Source organism: Zea mays, chromosome 2 (assembly GCF_902167145.1).
Source record: "Zea mays cultivar B73 chromosome 2, Zm-B73-REFERENCE-NAM-5.0, whole genome shotgun sequence".
NCBI lineage: Eukaryota > Viridiplantae > Streptophyta > Magnoliopsida > Poales > Poaceae > Zea > Zea mays.
In genome coordinates, this window is record NC_050097.1 from 90,404,857 (window position 1) to 90,417,957 (window position 13,101).

The 13,101-nt window shown below is 43.4% G+C and overlaps 1 protein-coding gene across 2 annotated transcripts; it reads right to left on the reverse strand.

Annotated features, from left to right (window-relative positions):
- Positions 1-4,367: 4,367 nt before the first annotated feature.
- On the reverse strand, positions 4,368-10,823 carry LOC100280606 (receptor protein kinase-like protein). 2 transcript variants are annotated; one of them, XR_002266950.2, is made up of 4 exons: positions 10,213-10,823; positions 6,665-6,720; positions 5,032-5,249; positions 4,591-4,804 (listed from the first exon to the last, which is right to left on the reverse strand). XR_002266950.2 is itself a non-coding variant. In NM_001153524.2 (3 exons), exons 1-2 carry the CDS (start codon positions 10,729-10,731, stop codon positions 5,043-5,045), a joined length of 726 nt encoding a protein of 241 aa, NP_001146996.2. In that variant the 5' UTR covers positions 10,732-10,818; the 3' UTR covers positions 4,368-4,804; positions 5,032-5,042. The 2 variants fall into 2 exon arrangements, 1 of the variants encoding a protein (NP_001146996.2); NM_001153524.2 differs by lacking the exon at positions 6,665-6,720 and having other exon boundaries at positions 4,368-4,804; positions 10,213-10,818.
- Between the last annotated feature and the right edge of the window lie 2,278 nt (positions 10,824-13,101).

The window sequence follows — 13,101 nt, forward strand, 5'->3', positions numbered from 1 at the left end:
ACTCGGCGGTTACCTCTAAAACGCTGCCAGCATTAGGCATATGGGTGAACTATCAAGCGCGTAAACAGAAAAAGCAGCAAAAGGCAACAGTCACTTGAAGCAACCAAAGTTTTTCATTAATATTGGAGGCGGTTACACAAACTCAAAAACTAACTCATTATGGGTCGGCCTTTTTTCCCCTTTTCTACTACATTACATTACATTACTTCACTACTTACACTACACTATACTACTAACTACTACTACATTATTCTATTACTACTACTACTACTAATTATCTATACTAATATTTAGACCAGTGGCGCTTTGCCACTAGCCTTGCTGCCGCCACTAACAACACCGCCACTGTCGCCCTTGCCGCCACCGTCGCCGCCGTCGTCGTCGCCTTCGCCATCACCGCTGTCATCGCTGCTATCGCCGCCCTCATCGTCACTGTCGTTGTCGCTCCGCTCCTCGGACGAGCCGGAGGAGTTCTCCTCATCCGAGGAGACCTTCGACTCATCCGACTCCTCGAGCCTAGCGTGCTCGACGGAACGGATGTTAGTCCAGTATTCTGCGGCTATCCCCTGGGAGTCGTCCGAGTCATCGGACGACGTCGGGGGAGAGGCGAGAGCCAGTGACCCCTCGGACTCGGAGGAAACCTCCTCCTCCGAGTACTCCGAATCACCGAAGTCCTTCGAGGGAGGGCTTGGATCGTGCTTCCGCTTGTCGCCGGCATGACGAGGTGAGCCTCGACCTCTCTTGCCTTTGCCCATGGTCGGATAGAGAAGAGGATAAAGGAAGAAGAAAGTAACAGATGATCGAAGGATGAGTAAAGAGAACAACGGTGCAATCAGGCTATTTACAGAGGCCGGGAATGACCGTCCACTTCCTACCACGCTCGCCGAACAGTCGCAAGTATTCAATAAGCAATTCAAGCCGCCTGAAAATGAGTCAGGCAACAGACGCCGCTTCGCGTAACACGACACCATTTGGACTAAGGTCAACTGCTCGCGCGATATGATTACACCACGCGGTCACATCAAGTTACTACTCTAGGATAGTGTGCTAAACGCTATGCGTACCAAGACGCCCCTTGGTCACACCCATTGGGGGGGTAACCAGGAATTTTCAATAGATTTTCTGAACAAGTCATATCCATACAGTATACACAATGAATGTACTGAGACAGAAGGAAGAGATCGGTAGAGATCGAAGGAAATCCAAATATAGCTACTGAACCGCAAGTCTAGTCACCAGAGGCATTGAAGCGCAGAGCGTGGTGAAGACCAGCCAAGAGCCATCTACCAAACATCAAATCTGTCACCGATCAAATAAATTTCAGACCTAACAAGGTGTGGGTAGATAATATTGTTAGAATTCGCAAGAGCATGAGATGAAGACAAAATGTTGATTTCTAAAGCATAAGATGATGACAAAATGTTGATTTCTAAGGCATGAGATGAAGACCTTTGAGTGGACTATCTTCAAAAATCCACTCAAAGTCCAGGGGCTACACCCATTGGGTGCACCTACGGTGCACCCCATAGATTTTTTAGTCCCAGAAGACGAAATGTTAACTTCTAAAGCATGGTATGATGACAAGATGCTGATCTCCAAAGCATCAAATGAGGACCTTTGAAAAGACTGTTTTTACTGAGTCACTCAAAGTTTAGAAGCAATGCCCAATGGGTGCACCTTTGGCACGCCCATTGCCAGGGTGGAAATCATGTCACAAACTCGCAAGCTGGACCTAGAATCTTTGGGCTGATTATTTCAAAATCAACTCAAATATTGAGGGCTTGTGGGGGACAGATATCCCTCGGGTCCACTAGAAGGAAAGAAGGCCTTGCGAGAGGCTTTAGGCCTGCTATCTCGCTAGACCGTCCCTTCGCGGGCCAGGAGGAAACTGCTGGTGGAATGGGCCAACGCGAGAAAGAAGCAGACTCAGGCCCAAGCGGCTCGTTGGACTTAAGCGCTATCCACAGCGCCGATCCGACTTTCCCGCGTACAGCAACCTTGAATATCGGAGCAAACTAGGGATAAGTCGGCAAGATTATAGTAAGATCAGTTCAGTCGGTTCACTATTGTTTAGGAACATATCTTCATCGTCACATACGCATGTAGTGCCCCACAGTCGAATATATAAGGCCTAGGGGTACCCCATCATTTCCATCGACCATCTACTCAACCCATTAGCCTTTCTTCATACTGGAGACTTCTCTTGTAACCTAACATATAAAGATCCACACCAGGAAGTAGGGTGTTACGCATCTCAAAGCGGTCCGAACATGTAAAAAATCGCCTGTCGTCTCTCGTGCATCTCGCACAAACCATTGAGTTACAGTCAACAGCATCGTCCTACCCAAAAGCACCGCGAGGGGTAACCCCGGGTGTGCGGTCGGGCTCCAAACACCGACAGTAAGGAAAATGGACCCCGAGCCATTTGACTATATAAGTTTTGGTGTTTGATGATTAACACAACCTGTGAACTAATGTGTTTGCGAGATGTTTGTAGTTCACAGGATGCTAAAGTAACTTGGACCAAGACATTGAGGAAAGCAACACCTCAAAAGAAGACATTATGAAGATCAAGTGAAGTCCAAGAGAAGAAGGAAGTGTTGCTTGCGGACTGTCTGTGCGAGGAGCACCGGACTGTCTGGTGGCACACCGGACTGTCCGGTGCACTAGGAACAGGAACCCTAACGACTAGTTCCAGGTGGCACTGTGGAAAGAAGACCACCGGATTGTCCGGTGTGGAGTCTGGACTGTTCGATGTGGAAAGCCTACAACACCAATGGTCACCTGCGGTGTCAGGCCAACGGCTAGGCACAGCGAACAGGGGCCATCAGACTGTCTGGTGTGCCGCAGAGAAGCAACAACTTTTCTCTAATGGCTAGTTTTGTGTTGGGGGCTATAAATATACCCCCAACCGGCCATTATAAGGTGTGGGAGCCCAAGCAACATACCAAGTCATATTGTAAACCTTTACAAGTGCTCAAACACCCAAGTGCTTAATAGAATCACTCGGTGATTAGCGTAGGTGCTTTGCGAAGTGCTTAGGTTAGTTAGACCGCATTAGCGCTTGCTCTAGGTGAATCCTAGTTAGTTGAGTGAGTTTAGAAAACCACACAACCCCTCGGCTCTTGCGCGAGCCATTGTAATTGTACCGAGTGGGACGAGAGTCTTGCGATACCGTGACAACCGAGTTTGTGTCACGCCACCGTGTACCGGAGGGAACGATGCCCGCGATGTTTCGACCGAAAGCTCGATAGTGGAGACGACGGGGAGCATCCGAGAGGAGTCGGAAGCGGAACACCACTTGCGGGTGGAGAAGGCCCGTGGCTCTCTACGGAGTTACTCGACCGAGGTGCTTGGCCCTCGCGTGGGCTTACATTTGCATAGGGGCACCAACGAGGATTAGTCGGGACCTTGCGTGGTTCCGGATACCTCGGTAAAAATATCGGCGTCATCCACGAGAGTTTGCATCTCAACCTTGCTCTTTAACTTCCGCATTTATATTAAGCATTTAAGTCTCAATCTTGTGTTTATAGTAATATTGTTGTAGATTGAAACTTAGCCATTGTGATAGAGATAGCAACACTTAGACAAAACCTAGTTTGCACATTCTAGTTTGATTAATTGCATAGGTTTTGCTCTAGGGATTTATTTGTGGCCTAGTTTATTGAAAGTTTTAGAAGTCCTAATCACCCCTCCCTCTTAGGTGTCATCTGTTTCCTTCATATGTCACTATGTCCATGTGTAGATCCATACAAAAAAAGAGGAACAGACTAGAGCACAAGAGACTAAATAAATTGGCCTATGTAAGCTACAACAGGAAGATGGATAATAGGTTCACAAATATAAAAGAGCTAGGTTCCAAGGGAAAGCTTGAAGAGTTTTTGTGGCAAAATGAATGGGTTAAAGAAGAATCTGATGGTGATAACATTTGGGGTGCTGTGGATGAAGCTCTAGGTGCAAATCAAGGTCTCCGAGGCCGAAATTCGCCTAGGACTGTTGCTGCTGCTGCAAGTGCTGGTTCCTCGCCTCATACTCAGACACAAACCTATGTTAGAAATAGAAAAGGACACAGAAATGCAGTAGCTACATCTCAAGACATACGTGAAGAAGATGGCAATTCTTCTGCCGAAGATGAACAAGAACAAGTGACACCTAGACAAATGAATGATGATGCAGATGGAGGCGAACAAGAATCAGGTGGAAGGGGAGCTACATGTGTTGAATTTCAGTTGGATGACGATCTTCTTTAGGTAACTGGGTGGTAATGTATGTTGTGTGGTATCTGGGACTGGTAGTATTAGTAACTAGTAAGTGTTTATTTGCTGTTTTCAGTTGGATACTTGGATTGGATAAACAAATACCTTTTTCAGTTTCTTAAATCAATATTCAATATTGCAGAATTCATGTCATGTTTACCCTATCATTCATATATAGTTATATAATCATATACTATATAGTATATACGTCCTGAATGACCTGAATGAACAGGACGACAACCAGGTCAACCAGAGGTCGATTAGTCGACCTAGTCGGCGACTAATCGAGATTAGTCATCTGGTCGTTCCCTAAGTTCGACTAGCTAGTCGAGCGACCAGAAAACATAGGCTGCAACCATTATTACAATATGAAAGAAATGTTATGAAGCGAGTTTGAAATGCTATACAAGAATTGAGGCACTTTAGCGTATTCTCGGACATAAGATAGATACAATGTCTTCGATTGATTAAGTGCTTGAGCACATAGTAATCTTGTCACTAGGCGACCTTATCAAATATACTTGTTGTGGATTGAAGATCTTGAGACACTGCAAAAAAATCCAGGAATGAAACAAAAACCAAAAAAATTACTACTATGATTTTGGTTAATACACTGAAGACTACCTTGAGAAACAGTCAGCATACTTAATGTGGATTAAAGACTCATTTACTCTTTATATCACCAAATACTCACATGGATTTATAAAGAAAGATAGTTGCAGAAACAAATGGTGCAATAGGACATGGTATATAGAAGAATCTGAAAGAATTGTACCTTGTATTCACCTAACAAGTTGATGTAGAGAAGTTCAAAATGTACGCTTCTGCCAGCATTTTGCCAAGTTTTACTTGTGACTCGGTGGTAAGATGCAACTTGTCTTCATTCAGTGCCATACCCATCGGATCCACAGTTACAACATTGGGCAAATTAACACTAAATTGAGCATTTCTGACTTTTTCAATGTTCCTTTTATTCCCAGATGCAAGTGCAACCTGGTCAGATCATAAACAATCTTAGATAGACCCACTTTCAAAGCCTCCTAGAGCCTAGACGATGAGGAGAGACTCCTCAAACACGGCACCTGTTGACTTAGTGAGACAGCTCTAACCACTTTACTAGACATGCCCTTCATAATAAAAGATATTGATATAGAAAAAGGTACTAGACATTCAAGGAGTATCTAGGAAAATAAAGGATGGTTGCTTAATGCGAAAAGGACAAGGTATCAATATTGAAATCAATTCTTGTTTTACTTAAATAACATAATTGCAAATTCTAGTGCTTAAATATCACAAGTAGCAAGTAAAAAACATTACTTTACCAGTTAAGAATTGAGCAATTTTTTTGTTTATAGCATGATGAAACAAATTCTGATGGCAAGCTACAAAATATAAGAAAAAAATATGTGTGAAGTTAAAACGATGATGCATTCTATATTTCAGAAAAAAATGAAAAGCTACTAAAGATTCAATGATGAACCTATGACAGCCTGCAAGCTGCTTGAATCCTGCATAAGATTGCACTGTTTAATTGTACCTGTACTTTTATCAATTCCGTTATTTTGAGTGTCATTCTAAGTGTCATCTTAAAATGAATTTAATTATTTTTTGCTATAGCTGCATAATATGGTTGAGGATAGGTTTGTGTGTAATTCCAGAACACATCATTCGCTACTAATATGTACTATATTTACAAATTGCACTGGATTATGAAAACTGATTAGACAGCATATCTTTGCCATTTTCAGAAGTTCAATCTCAATGTACATAAACCAATGATGAACGTTGATAGGTTGATTTCGTGCAGCCCAAATTGTCAGTTGCAGGTTCATTTTCAAAAGTTCGATCTCAATGTACACAAACTAATTGATGAGTGTTGATAGGTTGACTACTTGCAACCCAAATTGATACCCCCACAATTTACTATTTGGGCAATGAGTTAACCTGGTTTATGTTCACAATATAATATAGATTGCTATCTATTGGCATCTAAACCGACCTTAATTTTTGAAAACTGAAAACTAAACAAAACATCTATTGGGGGCCTCTTATGTCGAAGATCACCTGATTAACATGCTGCTTCGGCACGAACAAGTGTGTTCCAGGAACATTTTCACTAGCGGACGAAGCTAACCTGGCTTCAACCGAAGCAGTGTGCAGAAAAGTTTCGTCTGTGTGCAAGCAACGAGGACAACAGCCGAAGTCGACAACTTCGAATGCAACCCAAAGGAGAAGCTGCTAAATAATGACGGTCGAAGCCCGCATAGCCGAGGACAGAGAAAATACGCTATTGCCCTAATACCGTTTGTAAATAGTGTGTATAAAACCTTGATGGGCATTATTGTACATCTGTACAAAGGTGATTCATCTCCCCTATAAATAGATGAACAGTGACCTGCATAAAGTACCTTTTCGAGGATCGTAGCTTCGTGTCGCTCAACCTTCGAAGAACCTTCGTACCACCCTTTGTCAAGGAGTCAAATGTATGCTTGTAAATTTATTTGGTGTAATGGGAGGCATAATGAAAATGCTAAGGCAAAGGAGATAAGTTCGCATACACCATTGTACTGTGTTATTCCATTACACATCATTTCTATTTACATTTTTACCCGAAGACCTTCATCCTTCGCGTTAACACTCTAAAGAAGTGTTAAACTCATGACGAATGTCCTCATTCCTAACTTGTGTTGCCTTGATTCTCAACACCTTCAGGGGATTGAAATCAATTATCCAACAACATCCAACACCTACTAACCTCATATGTGTTTCCTCAGGATTTTTGGTTCAGAGTTGTGGAGTCATTGGGTTTTGAGACATGTGTGCTGAATAGTAATGAGCAAACTTTCTAGATTGGTGGCATAATATCAACAAACGAGTTTCAAAGGAGAAAAGGGAGGGCATCAACATGGTGGTTGTTTTATGAGCTTAGCTACATTGAAAGCATAGAAACTCCATTGATTTTTTAAGGATCCAGCACAAATTTGAGTGTTACTCTTCAATCATTCGGAGAAGAACATGAACATCACCTTTGGTGCTTCACGAGAGTGCAAGGTCTCGAAACCATAGGTGAAGGTGTTGTGGCATGGTTAGGTCCGATCTTTTGTATTTTTATTTTTTTTCTTAATCATGTAACATCAAAGCCTCCTTATGGCTCGGTCTAGAGTGAGGAGGTTTGTTTTTATCTTGTAAGGTACCGTTTTTCCCTCTCTTAGTACAAAGGTATACTTCTCTCCTATGTATTTGAGAAACAAATGATTTCAATGAACCAATCTAAAGAATAGAGAGGATCATGAGCCAAGAGATTTTTGGATCCCATGGCCTACAATTTGGTTAGGGTGGTGTTTTCTGCAACCCTATGACTACAAAATCTGGAGTTGAAGTTCAAAGAACTAGTCAGCAAACATGAGCATTTCTGATTTTACTACCATAATAAGCATGTGGTTTTGTATTCAGGCTTATTATAATTCAGAATGTTGTACATGTGATCCAAATACCACATGGTGACAACAATTCACAATATGTTATGTTGAACCATGACGAAGTCTGCTCCGTTCACTAATATTATCGACAACAAATGGTACAGAGTAGGGATGGTAATTGGTACGGGTATGGGTAAATAACCGCGGATAATTATCCATTGGATACGGGTACTGTCGGAGAGGAAATTCTCCGGTCGGGTGGCGGAACGCACCTGCCCTAAATCCTTAGATGAGGAGGGGGCCTAAGCGTTTTGTCTGCTAGATGGATTCGGGATGAACACAAGAACACACAATGGTTTAGAGTGGTTCGGGCCACCGGAGCGTAATACCCTACTCCACTGTGTGCTGTATTGAGCTTGAGAGCTTGTATGAACTTGTGAGTTTGAGAGTCTAAGTGAGCTTGTGCCTGTCTTGTAACGTGGTGTGCCCTCCCTTTTATAGCTTAAGGGGGGGACACATACAAGGATACTGAGCCCCGACATGTGGGCCCAGGGGCAAAATGGAAGGAAGTAACTAATGCATGTAACGCCAGGGTGATCTCCGAGCGCCATAATGTCCGTAGTGCATATAGTATTGATATGCCGCGCTGCTTCCTCGGTAACGCGCGAGTGATGATGAGCATAGTGTACGCCGCAGCACGGGCGTACTGCCCGCCAATGGAATGGACAGGCACGTCGCCTGCGGGATGGCCTGGCGCCGCCTGCCAGCGGAGTGGACAGGGCACATTAAATGCTGAGGTGGCACATCGCCTGCCAGTGGAATGGAAAGGGCTCATTAAATGCCGAGACGGCACATCACCTGCCAGTGGAATGGACAGGCGGCACGCCTTATCCGCAATAAATGCAGAGGCGCGCGGCCCAGAGGCCTTACGTCAGGCTCCTCCCGTTGGCTTACGTCACGTGCACCGTGCAACGTGGCAGCATCGGGGCTCCGCCTAAGCGGGGAGCAAAAGCATACGCGGCATGGTCCGGACACGTGTCAGCTCCGGACCTCCGCCTGGCCTTGATTAAGGCCTGGGTATTGTTTGTCCCGGAATCCCCGGACACAGAGGGATCCGGGACCCGTCCCAGGGGTTCGGTTCGCGCCCGTGGAGGTCCTGGACCTTACCCGGAGGTCCGGTCCGTATATACAGGGGTCTGGCACCTTCCCGTGGGGTCCGGACCCACTGTTGATACCTTGAAGTATATCGTCTTCTCTGGCCACGTGGCGGCCCCGGAGCCGTCCACGTGGTGGGGTCGGGTGCTGTTCACCACGCGACTAGAGATAGCCGCGCGGGCACCGCGCCTTCATACTGTAGTAAGGGGTACCCCTGTTTCAGGGTACTGACAGGTACGGTAGAATTTGGTATCCGCGGTACGGTTATGGATATAATAAGGTATCCGCGGATAATATTTTCGCAGGTATGGATAACCCAATGGATATTTAACATGTGGGTCATCTGAATTTAATATATTATCCTAAATTCTCATTTTTCAATTTTTATCCATGACATGTCGTTTGATGCTGAAATTATCTTTTGATGCTGCTGGAATGATGATTGTTTTTGAAATGTGATTAAATTGTTGTTTGGTGTTGAATGCTAAAATTGTAGTGGGCGTGCGGGTAATGGATATCTGCCGGATAGCAGATACCCGGCGGGTACAGGTATGGGTAGAGATCCATACCTACGAACGTTTATGGGCACGAGTATGGGTTGGGTTTTGTCACGCGGGTATGGATTCACGAACTATATATCCACGTACTACCCACCCGATTGCCATCCCTAGTACAGAGTATAAAAAATTGGCAATATGAGAACTAATCATAAATGGTCTAAATAAGTAAGGGCGTGTTTGGAAGCAAAGTATTTCAAAACCATGGCTTTGGAATACTACGATTTTAAGATGTTATGACACAACAATAGTATTCTTTTACATCACTCTTAGCTATACGTATTTAGAGACAAAGTATCTCAAACCATGATATTTAGTATACATGTGGAAGGCTAGTCATAGACAAAAACTTTGGAATGGAGTGTAGTTTCAAATGCTCCAAAAATAGCATGGCATCTACAAAAACATGGTATTCAAAACAGAGTATTTTACAATGTAGCCAAACACTTCTTGACAAAAATACTATGATATTCTACAATACCATGGTTTTACCTCAAAACTTGAAAAATACTTGCTTCCAAACACCCCCTTCCCTCAAAACTTGAAAAATACTTCTTGACAAAAATACTATGATATTCTCCAATACCATAGAGCACTCAACAATGGCACGACAATACCCTCCTTAAAAAATTGTACTACCGTTACTTGAAAGTTGAAACCATCTAGGTATTAAAGATTATACTAGACTACAAGACTATAAATTGTAAACTTTGGGAAACTCATACCATGCCTGTCAATCAAATTTAGTTAAATCCATGACAGAAACCTGGCTAGAATCAGAAAGCACCACACTAAGGATGTTAGGAGCAGGAACAAGACCATCACCTGAATAAAGGGTAACTGCGGCATCCCAAGATCTGCCCTGACATTACAGATGAGCCTCTCGACGTTCTCCAAGTAGGCACTCGTGTCGGCATCGGATTCGGCGTCGCTCTCTCCCTGGTACCATAGGATGGCCTCGATCTCGCCGTACAAGGTCGCGACGCGCGCCCGGGATACCATCTGCTCGTACAGATGTTTCCCGAGGGACCACTCCCGGATGGCCGTCCCGCCAACGGCGCACGGCACGAGCCCGATCTGGGCCGCCGCGCCAGGGGTGTCCTCCTGCAGGCTCGAGAGCACAGCGCGGGCGAATGCCATCCCGGGCCCGATGCCACAGGTCTTGGTTGTGTCGATGTCGGCGTGGAGCGGCTCGCGGGCTTCCTCCCACTGCTGCGCCGAGGAAAGGCGGAGGATGGACGGATCCGGCGCGCATTCTGGGGGCACCACGCCGTCCCAGTGCTTGTGGTGTACGCCGCCGCGGCCGGCCATGTTACTCTGCCCGGACAGCACGAAGATGCGCATGGCTGGTCGGGGTACGGCACTGTGGGGGCGGCCGGCGGCCGGGGTGGAGAGGAGACCGCGGCTGCCTCTTGGAATGAGTGGCGTAACACTACCCCCATCGGCTCGCTCTAAAATTCTCCTTATATCATTTTTTTTTGTCACATCATAAATAATTTATCTGTTTCTTTTTCATCTCATACGGCGGTTCCACCTAAATATTCCTCTATACCCCACTACAACTATAAAATATCATTTTCTATATCTATTTTTCATTAATAATTAAAAGTGAGCCCACGTCAACCGTGTTTGGAGGGCAGCCACACGCACACCAAAACGATGGGGAGAGAGAAGCGGACCTCCAGGTAGGAGCCCTGCCGGGGCAGCGCTGCAGCGATTTTCAGCTCCTATAGCCGGCATACGAAAGGGAGGGGGCGGGCGGCGGCATGCGCTGCGGCCCTAAATTTTCCCTCCCCTATATTCAATCTTCCCGCAACTGTTTCTCCTATATATTCCCCTATATATCCCCTGCTCATAAATATATATATATATATATATCAACTACCATATTTTTTCAATTTTTATTTTCTTAACGTACAAATCCGTTGAATAATTGATTTAATTTTTCAATTAGATATATAATCTCCATAAATTATTGTGGGGCACATAATGCGTAAAATTACGTATTATTCAATTTCTAAATTTTAAAAAACCATAATTAAGTATACAATGGAACACTTGATTACTTAAGGAGTCTAGTAGCAAAGATTTGTCAACAAATCATAGTTTAAAAACCTATACCATGGTTCTACAGAAGGAACAGAGCGGGAGGTTTCTTCGCCAAGGCGCGCTCGCTGCCATCCTCCAGAGGAAAGGACAGGGGATGAATAGTGCCCCGCCTGATCTAGTGTGAGAGAAGGGGAACGCTAGGTAGGGGGCACTGCAGAGAGAGGCGATGCGGGAGGAAGGGGGTGATTTTTGCCTCTTGCATGAGCACAATAATAGGAGAAGGGAGCTCTAGGGCAGTGCGTTGCGGACAGTCTAAGTAGGGAAGTTGTGAATCGCGTGAAAATGGGCCGATAGAGATAGATAGCCAATATATTTTGAATTTGGTATAGAATACAAATAGTTAGAAAGACTAGATATTTATTCGAATGTATAAACGTCATATATATAGATATTATTTGTTCGAATAGGACGTTTAAATGACGGATATAAATATTATTTGTTTGGATACGAATATCTGTCAAATAATGCATCAATTAATTATTATTTAATGTAATTTAGTTCACGTAATACAATTACACATTAGCATTTAATAGAAGATATATCAACATGATAATATAGCATAAATTTAGATTATACAATAAGTCAACACAATATTTTAAACATAATGACAAGATTTGAATTATATAATTGTCTAATGCAACAAAAGATAGTTTTCAAATGCCATAAGATAGTCATTTGGTTCAGAAAAACTATTGAGTTGTTAGTTATGAAAAGGCTAAAAGTTGTTTGTTGAACCTGATGTGAAACTATGGATTTGATATAAATTATTTGTAATGGCCTAAGGTTTTGATATGTTGTTTATATGCAAAATAATCATAATAATGTGATCTCTGCATATAAAATTAATTATTACATTTATAAATAAGTGCAATGTTCATCACAAAAGACATGTCATATACATACCTAGCTTATATCGCTCCTTGCATTAGCTAGTGAAGTAGTTATCCTATCACGAATGGTGTTCATAGTATCTTTGTTCTCTACCTCTACCTCATTACCACCATTGTGAGATTGATCATCAACATTTGATGCTCTAGGCATGTACTCGTCTTCTGCGTCACACCTCTAAAACTCCTTATCATGCAACTGACTATCAAGAATAAAATTATGTAATGCAAAACAAGCTATAATGATCTCTTTCTGCTTTTCAACTGAGAAATTTGGCATGTCTTTCAATATGCGCCATTTTTGCTTGAGGACCCCAAATGCTCGCTCGATGACATTGTGGAGAGATGAGTGCAAGAAGTTGAATATCTCATGCTTCCCTTGCGGTGTACGTCCACGATGATGACGAAAATCTAGTATATGGTACGTAGTTCCCTTGAAAGGTGCAAGGTATCTAGTTCAGTTTGGATATCCTGAGTCCACAAGGTAGTACTTATCTGAAAAATGAAATTAAATTACCATTATAAATATAAATAACTAGAGTTCACAAGATAGTACTTATAAAATTACCTTTAGGAGGGACAGAAAAAGAAGCAAAGTTTGTACTACGTTGTTCTTTCATAAGCAAAGTTTGGGATAAAATATATGAGTATACAGTCATGTCCTTCAGGGTTGTATGGACCATCTTCAAATGCTCCTCGTGCTCTTCCTCATTCTGAG